This window comes from Anolis sagrei, chromosome 1 (genome assembly GCF_037176765.1).
Source record: "Anolis sagrei isolate rAnoSag1 chromosome 1, rAnoSag1.mat, whole genome shotgun sequence".
NCBI lineage: Eukaryota > Metazoa > Chordata > Lepidosauria > Squamata > Dactyloidae > Anolis > Anolis sagrei.
Genome location: NC_090021.1, coordinates 285,984,268 through 286,005,182, shown reverse-complemented (window position 1 = coordinate 286,005,182; position 20,915 = coordinate 285,984,268). Strand labels below are relative to the sequence as shown.

The window sequence follows — 20,915 nt, the reverse complement described above, 5'->3', positions numbered from 1 at the left end:
TCGTTGAGTTGGAAGAGACCTCGAGGGCCATCCATTCCAACCCCCTGCCAAGAAGCAGGAATATTGCATTAAAATCACCCCTGACAGATGGCCATCCAGCCTCTGTTTAAAAGCCTCCAAAGAAGACGCCTCCACCACACTCCAGGGCAGAGAGTTCCACTGCTGAACAGCTCTCACAGGAAGTTCTTCCTAATGTTCAGGTGGAATCTCCTTTCCTGCAGTTTAAAGCCACTGCTTCACGTCCTAGTCTCCAGGGCAGCAGAAAACAAGCTTGCTCCCTTCTCCCTGTGACTTCCTCCCAACATATTTATTCATGCCCATCATGTCTCCTCTCGGCCTTCTCTTCTGCAGGCTAAACATGCCCAGCTCTATAAGCCACTCCTCAGAGGGCTTGTTTTCCAGACCCTTGATCATTTTAGTCACCCTCCTCTGGACACATTCCAGCTTGTCAACATCTCTCTTCAATTGCGGTGTCCAGAATTGGACACAGTATTCCAGATGTGATCTGACCAAAGCAGAATAGAGGGGTAGCATTACTTCCTTAGATCTAGACACTATGCTCCTATTGATGCAGGCCAAAATCCCATTGGCTTTTTTTTGCCGCAGCATGATATTGTTGGCTCATGTTTTTCACATGTACTTCTGTTGAACCAGGCATCCCCCATTCTGTATCTTTGCATTTAACTTTTTTCTGCCGAAGTGGAGTATCTTGCATTTGTCCCCAATGAACTTCATTTTGTTAGCTTTGGCCCATCATCTCTCTAATCTGTTAAGATCATTTTGAATTCTGCTTGTCTTCTGGAGTATTGGCTATCCCTCCCAATTTGGTGTCGTCTGCAAACTTGATGATCATGCCTTCTAATCCTTCATCTAAGCCATTAATAAAGATGTTGAACAGAACAGGATTAGCATTTAATGGCCTTGCAGCTTCAAAGCCTGGCTGGTTGCTGCCTGGGATAACCCTTGTTGGGAGGTGTTAGCTGGTCCTGATTGATTCATGTCTGGATTAATTCCTGTCTGGATTTCCCCTGCTTTTTGAGTGTTCTGTACTTTACTGTCCTGATTTTTTTTTTTTTTTACTTTCTGTTGAAATTGTCCACATGCTTGTAGATTTCGATTTCTTTTTGGATAAATGTTAAAATTATATCGCAGAAGTACTTAGCAGTAGGGCAGTGGTGAGAAATGATGGGATTAGATTTTTCTTTTGGATAATAACACTGCCAGAAAGATTTTTTTTCCAACTCTACCTATGAAAGGGCAGGAGTTAGAGCTGGAACTTCCAAGTTCACGTGCTGTTGTCAACATGAAGATGGAGAGGGTTCCCATACTTTTAATGGTTGTGTAAAAAAGGGAATTTTGGGTGTTGTTGCTTGGTGTGTGGAATTACCACTTCCACATAACTATTCAAGATCCAGTTTTCACTTTGGCAATTCCAAGGGAACTTGACCATGACCCTGAGGGTGAATTAAGCCCTGGACTCACTAGAAGCCCATAGGACAGTGGTTGTCAACCTTCCTAATGCCGTGACCCCTTAATACAGTTCCTCATGTTGCGGTGATTCCAAGCATAAAATTATTTTCATTGCTACATCATAATTGTAATTTTGCTGCTGTTATGAATCGTAATGTAAAAATCTGATATGCACGATCTATTTTCATTCAGACAAAATTTTGCACAAATACCCAATACACCCAAATTTGAATACTGGTAGGGTTGGGGGGGGGGGGTGTTGGTTTTATCATTTGGGAGTTGTAGTTGCTGGGATTTATAATTTATTTATTTATTTATCGTGTCATCAGCAACCATTGTATTACAATTCTAACAGAGCAAAACAAACACAGAGATTAAAAAGAAAAGAAAAGAAAAAAAAACCACACAGATTTTGTAAATTTGGTATTTGGTTAAATGTCCTTTGACCAGTATCTGGCCACTTGGAGTGCCTCTGGGGTTGCCGCAAGAAGGACCTCCATCGTGCATGTGGCAGGGCTCAGGGTGCATTGCAGCAGGTGGTCAGTGGTTTGTTCTTCTCCGCACTCGCATGCCGAGGATTCCACCCTGTAGCCCCATTTCTTAAGATTGGCTCTGCATCTTGTGGTGCCAGAGCGCAATCTGTTCAGCACCTTCCAAGTCGCCCAGTCTTCTGAGTGCCCAGGGGGGAGTCTCTCATCTGGTATCACCCATGAATTGAGGTGCTGGGTTTGGGCCTGCCATCTTTGGACTCTCGCTTGCTGGGGTGTTCCAGCGAGTGCCTCTGTAGATCTAAGAAAACTATGTCTTGATTTAAGTCGTTGACGTGCTGGCTGATAACCAAACAGGGGATGAGCTGGAGATGTCTCTGCCTTGGTCCTTTCACTATTGGCTGCTACTTCCCGGCGGATGTCAGGTGGTGCAATACCGGCTAAGCAGTGTAATTTCTCCAGTGGTGTGGGGCGCAGACACCCCGTGATAATGCGGCATGTCTCATTAAGAGCCACATCCACTGTTTTAGTGTGATGAGATGTGTTCCACACTGGGCATGCATACTCAGCAGCAGAGTAGCATAGCGCAAGGGCAGATGTCTTCACTGTGTCTGGTTGTGATCCCCAGGTTGTGCCAGTCAGCTTTCGTATGATGTTGTTTCTAGCGCCCACTTTTTGTTTGATGTTCAGGCAGTGCTTCTTGTAGGTCAGAGCATGGTCCAAAGTGACTCCCAGGTATTTGGGTGCGCTGCAATGCTCCAGTGGGATTCCTTCCCAGGTAATCCTCAGAGCTCGGGATGCTTGTCTGTTCTTAAGGTGAAAGGCGCATGTGAAAGGGGGACATGAGAGAAGCCTCCTCGCAGGATTGCAAGACATCTGGGCGTCCCCTGGGCAACGTCTTCGTAGACGGCAGATTCTCTCAACCCAGAAGCAACCAGAGACGACTTGAAGCATGCAAACAAGGGATTTATAATTCACATACAATCAAAAAACATTCTGAACCCCACCAACAATAGAATTGGGCCAAACTCCCCACACAGAACCCCCATGACCCCCAGAATAAATAAAAATACTGTTGTTTTCTGATGGTCTTTGTCAACCCCTCTGACACCCCCCTTGCGACTCCCCTCTCCAGGGTCCCGCCCTCCAGGTCGAGAATGGCTGTCATAGGACTTCATGGGAGGCCCACATACTTTGAATGGAGACATGAGTCATTGGAAAAGCCAACTATGATCTTTAAAGTGGAAGGCAAAAGGGCGAGGGAACACAATAAAGTAAGTGTGGACTTGAATCTGCCTGTAAATGTCTAGGCCTCTTGGAGTACATTCACCATACAATTAATGCAGTTTGCCACCATTTTAATTGCTATGGCTCAATGTTATGAAATCATGTGAGTTGTACTTTTACAAGGTCTTATCTTTCTCAGAGTGATGGTGTTGCACTAAACTGCAACTTTCAAGGTTCCATAGAATTGAGCTATGGCAATTAAAGTGATGGCAAACTGCTATTCGATGAGTCTAAGAGCATCATAACTCTAAAGCCGTGAACACACAAAAATGGCTTTACAAAATCCAGCCCAACACTACTAATGTAAGGGCCTGCTGTAATGAACAAATTGGGCGGTGTTATCTGTTGTGACCTGCTTTTTGACACCAAGAGAAGATAAAATCGATAGGGTATTAAAGAATTATAGGCTAGCTAGATTTCATACACTACAATGAACTGTTCTTGAAGATGATTTGGAAGCTGTATTGTCGAAGGCTTTTATGGCCGGAATAATTGCTTATCAAGGTGGCCAACTGAAACATTCACACCTACCGCCAACAGACAAGAGTTCTTTCTCCCACCCTGGATATATAAACCCATTTTTTCTACTTTCCAACAGACCTCACAACCTCTGAGGATGCCTGCCATAGATGCAGGCCAAACATCAGGAGAGAATGCTTTTAGAATATGGCCATACAGCCCAAAAAACCTACAACCCAGATTTGAAAGCTGGCTGAAACATCTGACAGAAAACATATTTGCCTTAAAGAAATTCTACTGCTTACTAAAATGCTCTCAGTCTGAATTCATGATGCTGACAATCATTTAAAGCTCTCAACGGCATTTAAAATCTTACACTGCGCCTATGCCTCCACAAGGATTGGAGATATAATGCAAGGACCTCCCTGGTCTCACACATGAGTTAATATACTGTGAGAATGCATCATGTTAGATGTTGCAGATTAATCATTATTTTGGTTTTTTAAAATTTAGATCAAGTTTTTGGAGGAAATAACACTGATATATAAAGGTTGCTTACCTGTAACCGTATTTCTTCGAGTGTCAGTCCGTGAAATCCGCACCTATGGGTTCTTCTTTGCGCATGCGCAGAAACTCGGAACATTTCTAAGTTTAAAGAATTAAAAATGATTATTTGAGCCACCTAGGCCCCGCCCATTCCCCCGCCCCCCTGGATATAAGCGCCGAGCGGCGCCGCCATTATCTAGTTCCCAGCGCTAAACAGCAGCCAGGAGAATGGCATGACAGAGGGGAGGACGGGCGGGTCGTGCGGATTTCACGGACTGACACTCGAAGAAATACGGTTACAGGTAAGCAACCTTTATTTATTCTTCGTGTCGTCCGTGAAATGCGCACCTATGGGTGAATAGCAAGCTACTGACCTGGAGGTGGGTCATGCCACACAGGAGAAAAGAACTGCTCTGCCGAAGCTAGCATCTTGCTTTGCCTGAATGTCAAGCTTGTAGTGAGCGGCGAACGTGGACGGCGTAGCCCATGTAGCCGCTTTGCAAATCTGATCCAAGGGAATTCCCTTGAGGAATGCTTGAGATGTAGACACAGAGCGGGTTGAATGTCCCACGAGGTGGGATGGAGGTTCTTTCCCTGCGAGCTGGTAGGCTAGACGGATGGTTGCAACAATCCAGGAGGCCAGTCCTTGGGAGGACACAGGCTGGCCAAGTACGTCTTTCCTGTATTTCAAAAACAATCTGGGAGACTTCCTATAAACGGAAGTTCTATGTAAGTAAAAGGAGAGTGCTCTTTTAACATCAAGGGAGTGCAGAACTACCTCCAACTGGGAGGATGGGTTGGGGAAAAAATTTGGTAGAACAATGTCTTGTGACATATGAAAATGAGAGACCACCTTAGGAAGGAACGTGACATCGGTGCGGAGGACAACCTTGTCAGGGTGGAATCTCACATAAGGAGGGTCTGAACGGAGGGCCGCGAGTTCGCTGGCTCTCCTAGCTGAAGTAATGGCCACAAGAAAGGCCGTCTTCCACGACAGGTGGGAGATATCATTAGAGGCCATAGGTTCAAATGGTGGTTTGGATAATTGGGATAGCACTAGCTCCAGGCTCCACTGGGGGGGAGGGGGGGAGACAGGAGGGTGGATATTTTTGTAGCCCTTAAGAAACAACTGTACCAGATGGTCCTGAAAAAGGGACGGCAGCCCGGACTTCCTTCGGAAAAATGAAATGGCTGACAGGTAGCATTTCACCGAAGAAAGGGAGAAACCTTTGTCGGAAAGGTGGACAAGGAAGTCTAAAACAAAGGGAACTGGGGCAGAGATAGGGTTGTGTCCCAGTGAGTGAGCAAAGGATTTGAAAGAGGCCCATTTATAGTCATATGACTTCTTGGTGGCAGGTTTATGGGCCGCCAAAAGTATACGGGAGACTTCATCAGAGAGGTCTAGTGTGGTTTGATTCTCCACGCCGTTAGGCGTAGAGATTGCAGGTCGGGGTGTAGGACCAGGCCGTTCTCTACTGTGAGAAGGTCCGGGGTTTGGCTGAGGTGGAGGTATTGTTTGTTGGAAATTTGGAGAAGGGGGGCAAACCAATGTTGTCGTGGCCACCAGGGTGTGATTAGAATGCAGTCCGTGATGTCCTGAATTATTTTGGCTATGACTGGGGATAGGAGGGGGAGCGGTGGGAAGAGGTAGAGGAGGCCGGGCGACCATTGGAATAGGAAGGCGTCCCCGAGACAACCTTGGGATGCGCGAGGGTGGAGCCGTGCGCAATAGAGTGGGCAGTGGTTGTTTATTGGAGATGCAAATAGGTCTATTCTGGGTTCGCCCCACTTGCGTGTGAGGGCTTTGAACTGTCTGGGGTGGAGATGCCACTCGTGGTTGTTTTTTGAGGATCTGCTTAGAGAGTCCGCCAGGATGTTGTCCTGGCCTGGTAAGTGGATGGCTGTGAGGAGGACATTCTTCAGAATGCACCACTCCCAAATTTGTTGTGAGATGTGGAGGAGTGTGCGTGAGCGTGTTCCTCCCTGTTTGTTGATGTAGTATTTGACAGAGGTGTTGTCTGTTATTATTTGTATGACATGATTGGACACAATGCGTGTGAAGGCCCGAAGAGCCTTCTCCACTGCCATCATTTCTAAGGCATTGATGTGGAGCTTCTGCTCTTGTGGGGACCAGTGGCCACTGATCTGGAATCCCTTGAGATGTGCTCCCCAACCTGAGTTGGAGGCGTCGGTTGTGAGGGACATGGAGGGACGGGGATGGTTGAATGGCATCCCCGAGAGAACATTGTATTGCTTTGTCCACCATGAGAGTGACTGGAGGACAGGGGGTGGTGGTTTTAGGACCCGTGACTGGGGTTCGTGAAGGGGGTCGAACGCCTTGAGAAACCAACTTTGGAGGGGTCTCATTCTTAGACGGGCAAAGGGTGTTACACTTGTGGTAGAAGCCATATGGCCAAGGATAGATTGGATAGCCCAAGCTGATGTTTGGCGGGATTGTTGTAGGGTTAGGATAGCCTGACACAGATTTAGGAAGCGATCTTCTGGGAGGAAGGCCTTCTGAAGTGTGGAGTCTATTATGGCTCCTATAAATTGGATACGTTGTGTTGGGGTCAGGTGAGATTTTTCGTGATTCACAACCAGACCCAGATCCTGTAAAAGAGATAAAGTATAATCAGTATCCTTGCACAGTTGTGATCGAGAGGATGAGCAAAACATCCAGTCATCCAGGTAAGGAAAAACTGTGATGCCTTGCTGGCGGAGGTGTGCGGCTATAACAGACATGCATTTGGTGAATACCCTTGGAGATGTGGAAAGTCCGAACGGGAGAGAATTAAAAGAGAATAGTTTGTTTTGGACCGCAAAGGTAAGGAACCTGCGGTGGGAGCGTCTAATTGAAATATGGAAGTAGGCGTCTCGAAGGTCAATCGTGGCTAACCATGAGTCCTTGGGAATGAAGGGAAGGATTTTGGGGAGTGTCACCATACGAAATTTACGTGGTGTAATGAAAGTGTTGAGTTTACGTAGATCAAGGATGGGGCGTAGACCACCATCTTTCTTGTCCACCAGGAAGTAACGGGAGAAAAAACAGATGTCTGAATCTTGTGAGGGAGTAGGCGAGATGGCGCCCTTTTGGAGGAGAGAGTGAATCTCTTCCCAAATGATTTGGGAAGGTGGTGTTAGCAGTATATTACCCACTGGGGGATAATTGTCAAATTCTATGGCATAACCCCTTTCAACGATGTCCAAGACCCAGGTGTCTGTGGTTATGGACTGCCATGTCGGAAGGAAGGTATGTAGTCTGTCAAGGTATGTAAGCGGTTGGGTGTGGGGTGGTGAGGGAGTGTCGGTAAGTGTAGGTGTGCTAAAAACGGCGTTTGTTGGTATTGGGGGGCCTGGTACCACGGTACTGACCTCTGGAAGGTAGGGGCGGTCGTCTTGATGATGTGGAGGGGTTGTAAGGTCTTTGTCGTCCCCTGTAGAATGAGGTGTTGTAGGGCCTATTATAGTATTGAGGACGGTAATAATAGGAGCCCCATCGTTGGCGTTGGTAGGAGTATGGTTGATGGTCATACTTGTATACTGTTTGTTTCATTTCATGGGAGTGTTTTAACTGAGAGTCTGTTTCAGGATTGAAAAGGCCTGCCTCATCCATGGGGAGATTTTCAATCAGGGTGCGTTGTGATTGAGAAAGGATAGCTGCTCTTAGCCAGGCGTGGCGACGAAGGGCCACTGATCCTGCAATAAGTTTGCCTGCGGTGTCAGCAATATTTTTGGAGAGGTCTTTTTGTAGGGAGGCCAAAAGGAGAGCTTCTTGTTTAAAAGCTGTGGCTAGAGGTTGTTCAGTTGGTGGTAACAGGTCTAGATAGGGAGCAATTTTGTTCCACAAAGCAGTCTGGTATACACTCATGTATACTCCATAGTGAGCCATGCGTGCAAAGAGGCATGCTGAGGAGTAGAACTTTTTGGCCATAGCATCCAACTTTCTTCCTTCCTTATCAGAAGGAGAGGTTTGGTTAATTTGAGTTGGTTTAGGTTGAGCATCAGTCACAACAGAATTTGCTTTAGGCATTTTAGCAAGCCATGAAGCTGAGGAAAGGTCAATACGGTACAAGTTTTCAGGCCTCTTAGGAGTTGCCGGGACAGAAGCCGGGGCAACTCCATTATTTTTGAGAATTTTTAATAAGTAAGGTAGAGTGGGCAACACAGTGGATGATGGTTGTTGTTGTTCAGTGGAAGTAAAACACGGGTCAGCTACCGTATCGGTAGGTTCCGGAGTGGCTAAGTTTAAGGTTCTAGTTAGTCTTATTAAAAGAGCTGAGAATTTTTTGAATTCCTCCACATTTTTAGGGGAGGGGTCAGCGTCAGGTTGGGCATCCAGGATGGCAGGTGTGTCATCATTGGATTCAAGGTCGATGGTTTCTGAGTCTGGCAGGGGTGGATTGTTGGGATCTTGCTCGGGTGGGTGGGTTTGGGCCTCAGTTTGGTCTTCCTGAGGGCGAGAGAGTGTGGCCGTGGGAGGCGCACGGGGGGGCTGAGGGTATCTAGGGTCCTCCAGATGGGAGGCATCAAAGCCCCTATAGTGATCAGGGTGGGGAGGATAATAGAAAGGGTATGGAGGGAAGGGAGGAGGAGGGGGATAGAGGTGGTAAGGGTACTCTGGGTACCCATATGGTTGAAAGTGCTCAGAGGAGCGAGGACGGGGCCTTTTGAGAGGAGGAGAGGAGGGCGCTGTCGGTTCCGCCTCAGGAGAAGGGGATCGGCGGCGGCGGCGGGAAGATTGCGCAATCGGCGCAGCCGGAACAGGGGAGGGAGTTTCTCTCGGGGCCGGGGCTTGAGAAAGAGGGGATGGGAGGGGGGAGGCTTGGGAGAGAGGAAGCGGAGGAGGAGAAGCCGATCGGCCTGCAGAGGGCTGGGCTTCCAACTCCAGCTGAGGGGCCAGGAGTTCGAGCGGAGGGAGGTGGGAGGGGTCATCCAGTTGGAGCATGGTGGGGAGTGGCTCTTGGAGGTGCAGCACGGATCCGGAGGAATGGGGCATCGGTTCCAGTCTGGGAGGACTCAAGGACTGTGTGTCAGTGAGTTGCCGTCCCTTTTTCTGTTTATTTGCTTTCTCTTTTGTTTTCCCCAGCCTCGTGGGCTGTTTGGGGAGTTTTTGTTTCTTTGCAGGCGGTTCCACAGGGGAAACAGTTGCCTGATCCAACTCATGCCTTTCCCCAATGCGTGGGGAGGGAGGCTGAGGGGGCTCTATCAATGGGGAAGAAAGGGAGGGAGTGGGGAGGGATTGTGGAGCCAGAGCGCGCTCATACAACAGAGCTTTCAAACGGGCATCTCTTCCTTTACGAGCCCTTGTAGTAAAGCTTAAACAAATCTCACAAGATTGGAGATTATGGGATTCTCCCAAACAAAGGAGGCATCTTGAGTGCCTATCAGCTTCGGGGAGGGTGGCCCCGCAAGCTGAGCAATTTTTGAAATAAAGGGAAGACATCTAGCCTGAGGGTGAAGAAAAAGAGTTGTCAGCCGGTCCGAGTCGAGGGTGGAGAAAAGAGGCAGCCAAAGTCCAGAAATCAGTCCAAGTCAGTCCAGTTAGTCAGAGGAAATCGAGGAGGAGTTGTTCCGAGATGCTGCTAGTTTAGCGCGGAAAAGGAAACTAGATAATGGCGGCGCCGCTCGGCGCTTATATCCAGGGGGGCGGGGGAATGGGCGGGGCCTAGGTGGCTCAAATAATCATTTTTAATTCTTTAAACTTAGAAATGTTCCGAGTTTCTGCGCATGCGCAAAGAAGAACCCATAGGTGCGCATTTCACGGACGACACGAAGAATAAATAAAATGATCGGATATAGACTCCCAATGGATATAGAAGATAAGGCGGGATAAGGTTTGAAAACTGCCAGAATCTTGACTTACAGGACGAAAGAAATTTCACCACTAGACTTTAAAAAAAAGTGAGATATACCAATAATTAAGGTAACTCAGCTGCAAACATTTGTTTGAAACTAAATTCATATAAAGAATTGTTTTTTTGGAACATATTTCATAGAAACATTCCCCTTTCTCCTTATTTTGTATTGTGTCTGAATTACTGTGTGTCTTAAAATTGGAAAATTAAAACCACTAACATGTTGAAATAGGATTGAGTCCATCAAAACAGTCAGAATTCAAACTACTGCAGTTTCACAACCAGTCATCTATATTCATTATTTCATGAAATGGAATGGAAGTAATAACATAACCCTTAGAGATAGGTATAAAGTTCAGATCAAATATATACATTTTTAATATCTGAAATATTTACATGGTAAGACCTTTATATGATCCCATTTGTTAAGAACATGTTTTCCATCTGAGACACCAACCTATTATGTAATAATTCAGTAACTCTAGCTCACACATGCCTTCTACATAGGTCAGCTTGTATTTCTTCAGGTAGATAATAGAATAACACATTTTTAAAAATGGAGAAAACTGTTGCTTCCTGGAAACTATCCATCCTGCCATCAAGAATGTCCACAGCAGTCTTTTCACTTGTGTGTGAGATTTCTTTTTTAAAAAAATGCATTTTACAGTACATTGTTATTTATACCACATCAGCTTATGTATAAAAACCATACAGAGTAAAGGGCAGGAAATACTGCCCCCTAGCAATCTGACATACAGTTTACAGTACAAAAAAAGAACAGTCACATCTGACTTGATGGCTTAGATTAAAAAAAAAACCCCTCTGCATTGTTTGGAAACATGCTTTTACATTGTAAACTATTGTGCTCAAGTTACATCTTAAAACCTTTTCATAAATATCCCGAGCAATTTTTCTTTTAAATATTTAAGATTTTTTTGTGTGTATCAGTAGCAACTTGAGAAACCACAAGTCGCTTCTGGTGTGAGAGAATTGAATTGCAAGGACATTGCCCAGGGAATGACCGGATATTTACCATCCTGTGGGAGGCTTCTCTCATGTCCCACATGGGAAGCTGGAGCTGACAGACAGGGGCTCGCCCTATCTCGTGGATTCAAACTGCTGGCCTTCAGGTCAGGAGTTCAGCTGGCACAAGGGTTTAACCTATTGCGCCCCCACAGCTCCTATTTAATAGTTGAATTGCTTAAAAGGGCCAAAATCAAATAAATACTTGTAATCCTTGATTTTTTTTAAAGGTGTGAATATGTTTCATGACTTTAACTGAACAAAAGGCCTCATAATGAACAAGAGAAAACAAGAGCTTTGTAAGGATGTCTTGAGTTGATGCAAGTCCACCATGTTTTGTACTGGTTTGTCTGGAAGAAATATTATGGAATCCAACAAGGGAATAAGTTCACATCCATGCACATAAAACTGAGTGTCAGCAAAATGACTCCCATCCATTTCTTTGTATTCTGAAGTTTATTATTTTTTAAAAATGGAGGGCAAAGAAAGAGGGATGCATTTACATAAAACAACTATTTTTGTATGTCGTAAGTGCAGATGTTTCCTTACATGGGTCTTTTAAAAATATTTACAGGATCAGTTAGAAGATGAATATCAGACTGTATACAGCAGCTGCAATTTATAAACAATTCCTGTAACATTACATGGTGAATGAAAAAAAAAACACCAATGCAGGATTCAAATAATTACAACCAAGGAAGCTTAGAAGTCGAGCAAGGGGGCACCTCAGTGTAACAGAGGATGAAAAAAATTCACATTTTCTACATTTAAAAAATACAGGTCTCACAAATGTCTCTGAAGATAAACTTCAAAGTTCTTCAGTGATGTGAAACAAAAAATTGAAATGGAGCCCTAAAAACAAAAAGAACCTTTATTTCACAAGACCAATTTTTTTGGCTTCTGTTTCATATATCAATAATCTCCACATTTTTACTATAAAAACTTCTGCTTCTTCATCTAGCACCTGCAGGAAACAGAAAGATATATTAGCAGATGGAGGAAACATTTGTTTTTCATAAATTGGCGGAAGTACTGATTTCATTTTCCAAATTCTAAATTTACAATAGTCGGAAATTCTGGGTCTCTTTCCTTTACTTACCATAGCGACATCGTCCAGGATGCTCTGTGGTGAGCTATGAGCCATAACCTGAAAAAGGAAGAGAGGTACAGAGACTTAGAAGAGAACACCTGAATGATTGTGAAAACCATTATTACATGATTTAGTAGATTCATAATAAACCTAAAAAGAAATTCTAATAAAATTTGAACCACATCTCATTTCATGCTTTTCTAAGAATTCTCCAGCAAATAAACCAGTTATCCAATATCTACATGTCTGTCCCAGTTCCACTTCTCTGGTTCTCCACAGTAAAACCAAAGTTATTTTTAAGAGTTGAATTACTGACTCAGAATGTCACTCAACAAAAGGACCTCACATTATTTTCTATCATGTCTGGAGCAGATCAGTTTCCAAGATAGATTACTTATGTGGGATGCACGTCCAATATGAATATTTTGACCCTTTAGTATCAGTTAAAATCTGAACACAGAGAAGATGCTACACACTTACAAATAGTAGACAAAGCAACCAACAATCACTGTGAATAGTTTAACATAGATAATTATTGGGCAAATGACCTTACACCCAAAGGACAGATCACCCAAATTCTATTTATAAAAGTAAGCAAACCTTTGAACAAACAAAATCGACTAGTGTTGCTTCTTCTTCGCCAATATATTCTATTATTTTCTTGTTGATCCAAGGTCTAATTCGACGTTCCATTAATGTCTAGAACAAAAAGCAGAATTACTGTAGGTAATCACATCTTTTTGTACTGGCATCATACATAATTTTCATTCCACGAACCATCTGTCAACATTACGGGCAGTCACCGTGTTACACCCAAGATAGATTCTGTAGGTTCGTTCTTAAGTTGAATTTGTATGTAAGTCAGAAGAGGCCCAGGGCACGCTGCTGGTTGGCATGTGAGGGGAGCACCACGGCAGCAAAAAGTGCACTGCATGCATAGAATTCCTTCTTTAAAAACAAAAGTGTAAAAACACCAAAGCTTTCAGCAATATAAAAGGAAAACAGAGGAAAAAGGTAACCCTTCTCTCAAGGAGCCTCTCCTGTTTATCCTGTCTCAGCTTCCTTCTATTCTGTAGAATGAATGCAGCTTGAGACTATTTTAAGTGCCCTTGCTCAATGCTATGAAACTTTTAGCCTTGGCTGCCAAAGAATGCTGCTGCTTCACCAAACTACAAATCCTAGGATTACATAGCATTGAGCCATGACAATTAAAGTGGTGTACAACACAAAGGAAAAAGGAAAGAGGTTTAGAGATATATAGAAAGGAAAGAAAAAGAAAAGATGGATGGAGAGATACAGACACACTTTGGCTCCGTACTAAAATTTCCTGGCAGGAAGAAGGGAGAGGCTGTTTCGTAACTAGGAGTTGTACCTAAATCAGATGTTTATTTTATGAATTTATTTACAGTATTTATATTCCGCCCTTCACACCCTGCAGGGGACTCAGGGCGGATTACAATGTACACATATATGGCAAACATTCAATGCCAAAGACACACAACAGATATAGACAAACAGTCAGAGACTATTTAACTTTTTCTGGCCACCAGGGGAGCTGTCGCTTTCATCATCCATCTGCGACGCTGATGAAGGACTTCCGCATTCCCTGCATGCTTTTGCTTGAGTCTTTTTTATGGCCTCGTAAATTTTGTTAAATTAGCCTCCCCACACATAGGTGGTACCTAATTTTCCTACTTGACAGATGCAACTGTCTTTCGGATTGCAAAGGTCGACAACAAGCTACACAATTGGTCAGAAGCTCACTCCGACCCAGGCTGGCTTCGAACTCATGACCTTGTGGTCAGAAGTTATCTTAATGCAGCTGACACTCAGACAGCTGCGCCACAGTCTCGGTGAGTTATGTTAGTAACTCAGGGACTGCTTGTACTTAACATTAGAACTACACACTTCAAAGACCTTATATCTGAGAAGTAAACCAAAGATTACCTCAGGCTTTAACTAGTACAGGTGTATACTTTCATTATTTCTTAAGTTAATCTGTTATGGTGTTTTACTGGAAGTGAAATGTTTAAGGTTGCAAATTATGTACAGTTATATGGAAGAATACTGCACTTCTGTGACATTTACTTCCAAGAAAACACAGAACTGTTACCTTTTCTCTACTATAAGTGGTAACATGTCACTTCAGCATTACATTATTCCATACCTCCTTCAATTTCTTTTAAAAGAAACCAACACTTAGGTTATTGTAGTATACAATACAGAACAATTACAGACATGTTATAGAAAAGGTTTCAGTAACTGAAATAGAGCTAACTCTTAGTCCTCCTCCATAAACAGAAGTCAGGATTCAAAGCATAAACCTGTGAATGTTATCCCAATCTATTATGGGAGTGAATAATGCAGTCCTCTTTCATATGATCACAACTCCAAGTAGCCCTAAGAATAACAAGCAATGGTGAGGAATGCTGGGAGTTGGGAAATGTTTGTGCTTCCCACTCCTGTTATATGAGGCTAACTCATTTGATACCACGAACTCACAGCAAGGAGATAAATGACTTTTAATCTGAATAAGAACAGTAACCTCCTACTCTGTTACCAGAATAACTTTATTTATTTATTTACTTACTTGCCACATTTGTATACCACCTTTCTCAGCCCAGAGGCGACTCAGAGCGGTTCAGTCTTAAGATGTAATAAAAGGCCTTGATTCCTTACACTAGTGGCACATTGGTGAAAACTTATGTTGAGGATTGGGGAAATACTCTAGAAAATGTGTTGGGGTAATGGTCAAAACTGGATGTCTGACAACTTGCTGTAATAAAAGTTCTGGAAATTACATTCAAGATGATTTAAAAAGAAATATACACACCGAATCCACAATAGACCAGTCAAGAGGATAAGCAAACAGCTCTGGTTTGGCAGTGGGGATCTTCTCAATTAGACTCTTGATGTGTTTCCGCTTCTCTTCAGTATTGACACTGCCTTTGGAAGAGCCTTTGTCTTCATCACCATAATCCAAAGGCACAAGTTTCCTTTTACGTGGCATGTCATCGCTATCTTCATCTTCAAATTTATTAAAGACACTGTCTACAGTGAGTTTCTTTCTTTTCACAGCATTGGGCTGGTTAGGACTATTACATGCACCTGTAAAAACAAGAAAAAAAGTTCTAAAATATGAAAATGTTAATTCCCCCTTAGGAATTATCCCAGGTTGAAGATAAAACCCGCAAAATCATATGAATAATCGAAGACAGTGTTTCTCAAACTCTGCTCCTCCAGATGTTTTGGACTTCAGCTCCCACAATTCCTAGCATCTGGTAATATGGCTGGGATTTCTGGAAATTGAAGTCTGAAACACCTGGAGGAGCAGAGTTTGGGAAGCACTGATGATACAAGACAGCAACTGCATAATAGAGCAGCTAGGATTAAGGCCAAAATCCAACTGTTACTTCCAACAGAACCTATTGAATCAAATGTTTGATAAATACTCACCTACCAAATTCCCACCAGCTCAATGAGTCTATTCTAGGATGGAATTAACAACTGGGTTTAGCCTATTCTGCCTCACTCCCCTTCACTGTTCCCTCAGGCCAATACAGCTGTACTTCCAATAACAAAGCCCTTGCTTGACAAAGAAGTTGCTTTTTTACAACGTGCAACCCATCTTTCCTCCTGGTCCTCAATCTAGCTGCCATTTTTTAAAAACAACATCAGCATTGGATGAATAATCAAAGAAGGCTAGGCAAGTGGACTTTCAGTGTCAGTGTGACTGCAGTAATTCATTAAATAAAGCTTTTACTGGGACAGAATGGAATTCTTCTGTAGTCAATTCTATACTGTAACTGTTTGCACCTGTCTAGAACGGGATAGGTAAAAAACATTTGCCTCCAGAGTCCCTTACTGCACATGCATGAACAACAAAACTGAAAAAGGAGACTAGACTGCCTTTTTGTGTACTCTTGAACATGTTTAAAACAGCACAGACCTGTATGTTTAACTAAGAAAATTAAAAAGTGATAGCTGGGGAAAGCATAAATCCTGGATGCATTTTGGAAAGTGCATTCAAGAGGTCTCTAAAAGATTGACTTTTTTTACTTGTACAAGGCTTATGTAATATGATTGTTTTGTAACACATGGACATATTATTAGTTTCAAATGAAGTTTTTTACTGAAACATGTTGAATTACTCTTTTTTTCTGGCTGCTGGAATCTATTACTTATCCTTTCTGCTTTTGGTACTATAATTTCTGTTGAAAAGTGTAATGTCCAAAAACATCTACTTTGTAAATTGAAATGTACCTGTAGTCAAATTTGATACTTTTATTCAGAAAATCTGAAGTAAGGAGTTCATTTCCAAGTTAACTGTGATAAATGTTAAGACCATAGTCCTATCTATCTGCTTTTTTAAAAACAGTGGAAAGAAAATAAACTTGCCAAGTTTGAGGCTTAGCCCTATTTTAGGCCTATATTCCTCTGGCTGTTGCTGATCAGGAGAATTTTCATGTGGGATGATGATACCACATGGAGATTCATCCCCGGGAGTGTTGGGAGTTGCATTGCCACTTGCAGATGAAACAGATGGTGCAGAACTGATGGGTCGTAATGTTGGTTTAAGGCAGGGCTTCTGTTCTGGCTCTTCCTCCTCTTCTTCAGGTTCTTCTCTTTTCTCTTCTTTCTCTTGCTTTTCCTCCTCCTCTTCCTCAGATTCTGGCTCCTGTTTGGTTTGCGGCTGTCGCCGTCTTTCGGCCTCTTGTTCCATCTTAAAACAAGAGAAATGAATTTAAAGAGAGAAGAATAGAATCAAATTAAGCAAATATCATTGACATTTAAGTCTCTATGTACTGTCTTCATTATTAGAAATTAAAACATACAAAAGCAGTCTGGCTATTCCATCATAAACAGATAACTTAAGTCCATTAAAAATAATTTTTGATTTGTGAGAAATGATCTAAGTTAACAATACTAATGTTTATAGAGATTTCTGAAACCAAGCATTTATTAATTTAAATATTTATATCCTACTCTATACCAAAAGATCTCAGAGCAGAAATGAAATCAATTTATATCAATAAATAATAAAACTAATGTTGAGAGAGAGGAAATATATTAAATCATTTCTCAGGTCAAAACCAAAACATTTAAAGCCAGTTGAATACGAACAATAGCATATACACTAACTGGATAATATCAATCAGGCCCAAAGACTTTAGTAAAAACCATGCTGTGACTTCACACTAAAACAATACTAGCATTTGGCCAATCAGGCCTTGAAGGGTAGAATAATCCAAAGCATGAGGCCATCCTGGAGAAGGCCCTCTCCCATGTTTTTCCAATAGTGAACTGGCAACCAATACTGTCCATATCGATATGATGATGAACATGTCAACTTGCAGGTCTTGTTTCAATTCTCTACCTTACCAATTCTCCATTACATGAGACAGTATACATTACAATAATGCCAATTCATTTTTTTGCCAGAAAAGCTGTTTCTTACTCTTTGCAGCTCAGCATCTGGATCTGGGTGTCCTTCTGCAAGAAGACGTTGTCGGATTTCTTCTAGTTCTTCCTTTTCTCTTTTCCTGTCTCGTTCATCTGCTTCCATTTCCTTCTCTCTGTCTCGCAATCGTTTCTGCAAAGCACTTCCCCTATAACAGGCATTTGCTTTATAGTTTACAAGTTCTTGCAACAGAAAGTTTTGATAAGCATAGCCTAATAAATACATTCAGAATGTAAACTACAGCATATTATTTGAGAACACAGAAATGCTGGACCACACCACCACCATGTCAGACTACACAGAGAAGCCATTGAAATCCACAAGCATGTGGACAATTTCAACAGGAAGGAAGAGACCATGAAAATGAACAAAATCTGGCTACCAGTATTAAAAAAACTCTAAAATTACAACAGCAAAACAGCAGAGAGGAAACAACCAGGCACATCTTAACACCTCTCAACAAAAGATTTTCCCAGGTTCAGCCAGGCCTTCAAATGCTAATGAAGGTGGTCAGTTGAAACATTCACACCTAGCTCCAGCAGAGGAGAGCTCCTTGCCCCATTCCACAGATATATAAACCAATTGTCCTAATTCCAACAGACCTCACTACCTCTGAGGATGCTTGCCATAGATGCAGGCGAAACGTCAGGAGAAATGCCTCTAGAACATGGCCCTATAGCCCGAACAAACCCACAAGAACCTAGTGATTCCAGCCATGAAAGCCTTCGACAATACATGTAAACTACAAAGTTTCAGGTTTTATACTGTAACTGGAAAGAAAAGACCTACTGCTACATTGACCAGATGGTCACTGGGGAGACTGCCTTTTCAACAACAGTGCTTTGGAGTACTCTCTTCAATGAGGGATCCTTGTTCTCCACTTTGCTCTCTTTCTTGGGCACTGTCATTACAGAACTGCTTTTATTATTATATATTTTACAGCGCATTTAATAAAATATTGAAAATTATTAGTGTCTCTGGAGAATGGGATCCAAATTTAAATAAAAACAGACATGCTTAAAAGCTACTAGAAATGACTGGCACAGCCTTAGCACAATACTCATTGGCATCAGAATCCCTTTGTTTAAAAATTATGTGTAATTTCAAGAGCTCTGGCAGAAAGACAACAATTTAAAAGTAAAAACTGCCAAGGACACCTCACCCTGATAGCATGACGGGTGAAGCACTTTTAATTGCACTCAAAGCATTTGTTGGAGATGAGTAGAGGGGAAGACCAGGGTTGATCAAATCTGCTTAAGTTACATTGGCTGTCTCATAATCTCTGGTTTATCACCCTCACCGCTTCAGATCACAACAATGTAAGCTCTGTGCTGAATCAGTCCAGCATTCTGTTTGCACAGTGACTATTCAGTATCGGAAGCCTATGTAACTGCCATTTGGCCCTCACGCTCTTATTCCACAGGAACTCATAGAGGAAAATCTGCTGTTTCTTATACTGGTAAAAGTATATACGGTAGTTATTTATTAGTAGCTACTGGTGGTCCTACCCTTCATGAATTTGCCTAATGCCCTTTTACAGCTTTTAAAACTGGCAGCACTCCTCACTGCATTTTGTGGCAAGGCGTCCAACTGATAAATTGAAGAATTTAAGAAAACCCATTAGGTAAATAAACATACCTGTAGTATTTTGGATCGTCTCGGTCATCATCATAATCTTCCAGAAATTCTTTTAGACGTTTTGCTTCTTTTGCCTATGAGTGTTCAACACAATTTTCTTAATTCAGATAATTTTTATCCCGCTCCTCTGTCACAAAGGCACTCAGAGAGGCTTATAATCTACTGTATATACTTGAGTATAAGCCGACCTGAATATAAGCCGAGGCACCTAATTTGACCTCAAAAAACTAGGAAAACGTATTGACTCAAGTATAAGCCAAGGATGGGAAATGCAGCCGTGAATGGTAAATTTCAAAATAAAAATAGATACCAATAAAATTACATTAATTGAGGCATCAGTAGGTGAAATGTTTTTAATATTTACATAAAGCTGTAATTTAAAATAAGACTTTCCAATTCTGATTAAACCATCATTCTAACCTTCTTCAATGTAAATGTGCTTACGTATCCTTCCAATAATAATAATAATAATAATAATAATAATAATAATAATAAAGTAAAATAATAAATGTAATAATAAAAATAACAATAGAATAAAATAATAATTATAATAACAGTACTAAGTAGAGTAAAATAATAAATGTAATAATAGAATAAAATAATAACTATAATAACAATAACAATAGAGCATAATAATAATAGAGTAAAATAATAAATGTAACAAAAATAATAATAGAGTAAAATAATGTAAGTGTAATAATAATAATAATAATAATAATAAATCTAATAAAAATAATACTAATTACAGAGTAAAATAATAAATAACATTGACTCGATTATAAGCCATGGGGGGCTTTTTCAGCCTAAAAAAGGGGCTGAAAAACTAGGCTCATACTCGAGTATATACTGTACTTAAGGTAAATAAGATGTAATGCAGAAGATGAGACACAAGGTAGCTGTGTCAATATGGCTGGCTCCCTCCTTCCCACTCAATGGCCAGCGGAATGGCAGTTGAAGGTAGTGGGAGGAGCTCCCAACGTCTGTTAGATGATACAATGCCTAAGAAAGTTTAACACATTTAACAATACAGTACACGTCTGCTTATTTTAAACAGAATTTTTGGGGTTAATCACCCTGACATAAAAGCAACTGAGGTCCACAAAATACACCCACCTTCTCAACATCAGATCGTTAAAATTACTACCTCTAAGTATCAAAAAACAGTTTGTTCTATGTCATTTATCTAAGGGAGGCCTGTTTCAAGCTACCAGCAACACTATTTTAAAAGTTAGTTCACATGTTTTTACTGCACTTCTTAAAAGCTGATGTCCCAGATTTTATTGAGTTTATGTTCTATACCAGGCATGGGCAAACTTCAGCTCTCCAGGTGTTTTGGACTTCAACTCCCAGAAATCCCAGCGACCTTACAGGCTGTTAGGAATTGAAGGGGTTGAAGTCTAAAACACCTGTAGGGCTAAAGTTTGCCCTTGCCTGTTCTATACATATATACAAAGTTGGGTAGGCCAAAATGTGCCGCTAAATTTCAGCAGTCTGGCACTGTGGTGGCGATGTAGGGCATTTCTGTTTGATGTAAAGATGGGTGGGGAATATGCATTTCTTGGTTCAAAACAGATTAACACCCACACGTTCCCTTCATG

At 42.0% G+C, this 20,915-nt stretch overlaps 1 protein-coding gene across 2 annotated transcripts in view; it reads right to left on the bottom strand.

Annotated features, from left to right (window-relative positions):
- Positions 1-10,465: 10,465 nt before the first annotated feature.
- Positions 10,466-20,915, bottom strand: part of RBM25 (RNA binding motif protein 25) — a 35,266-nt gene continuing 24,816 nt past the window's right edge. For both annotated transcript variants that reach the window (XM_060761369.2, XM_060761361.2), the window contains 7 exons: positions 19,318-19,391; positions 17,677-17,827; positions 16,617-16,941; positions 15,052-15,326; positions 12,819-12,917; positions 12,228-12,275; positions 10,466-12,092 (listed from right to left, as the gene is read on the bottom strand). In XM_060761369.2, coding sequence (XP_060617352.1) covers positions 12,000-12,092; positions 12,228-12,275; positions 12,819-12,917; positions 15,052-15,326; positions 16,617-16,941; positions 17,677-17,827; positions 19,318-19,391 — 1,065 coding nt within the window. In that variant the 3' untranslated portion in view covers positions 10,466-11,999. The remainder of the gene's footprint in view (positions 12,093-12,227; positions 12,276-12,818; positions 12,918-15,051; positions 15,327-16,616; positions 16,942-17,676; positions 17,828-19,317; positions 19,392-20,915) is intronic.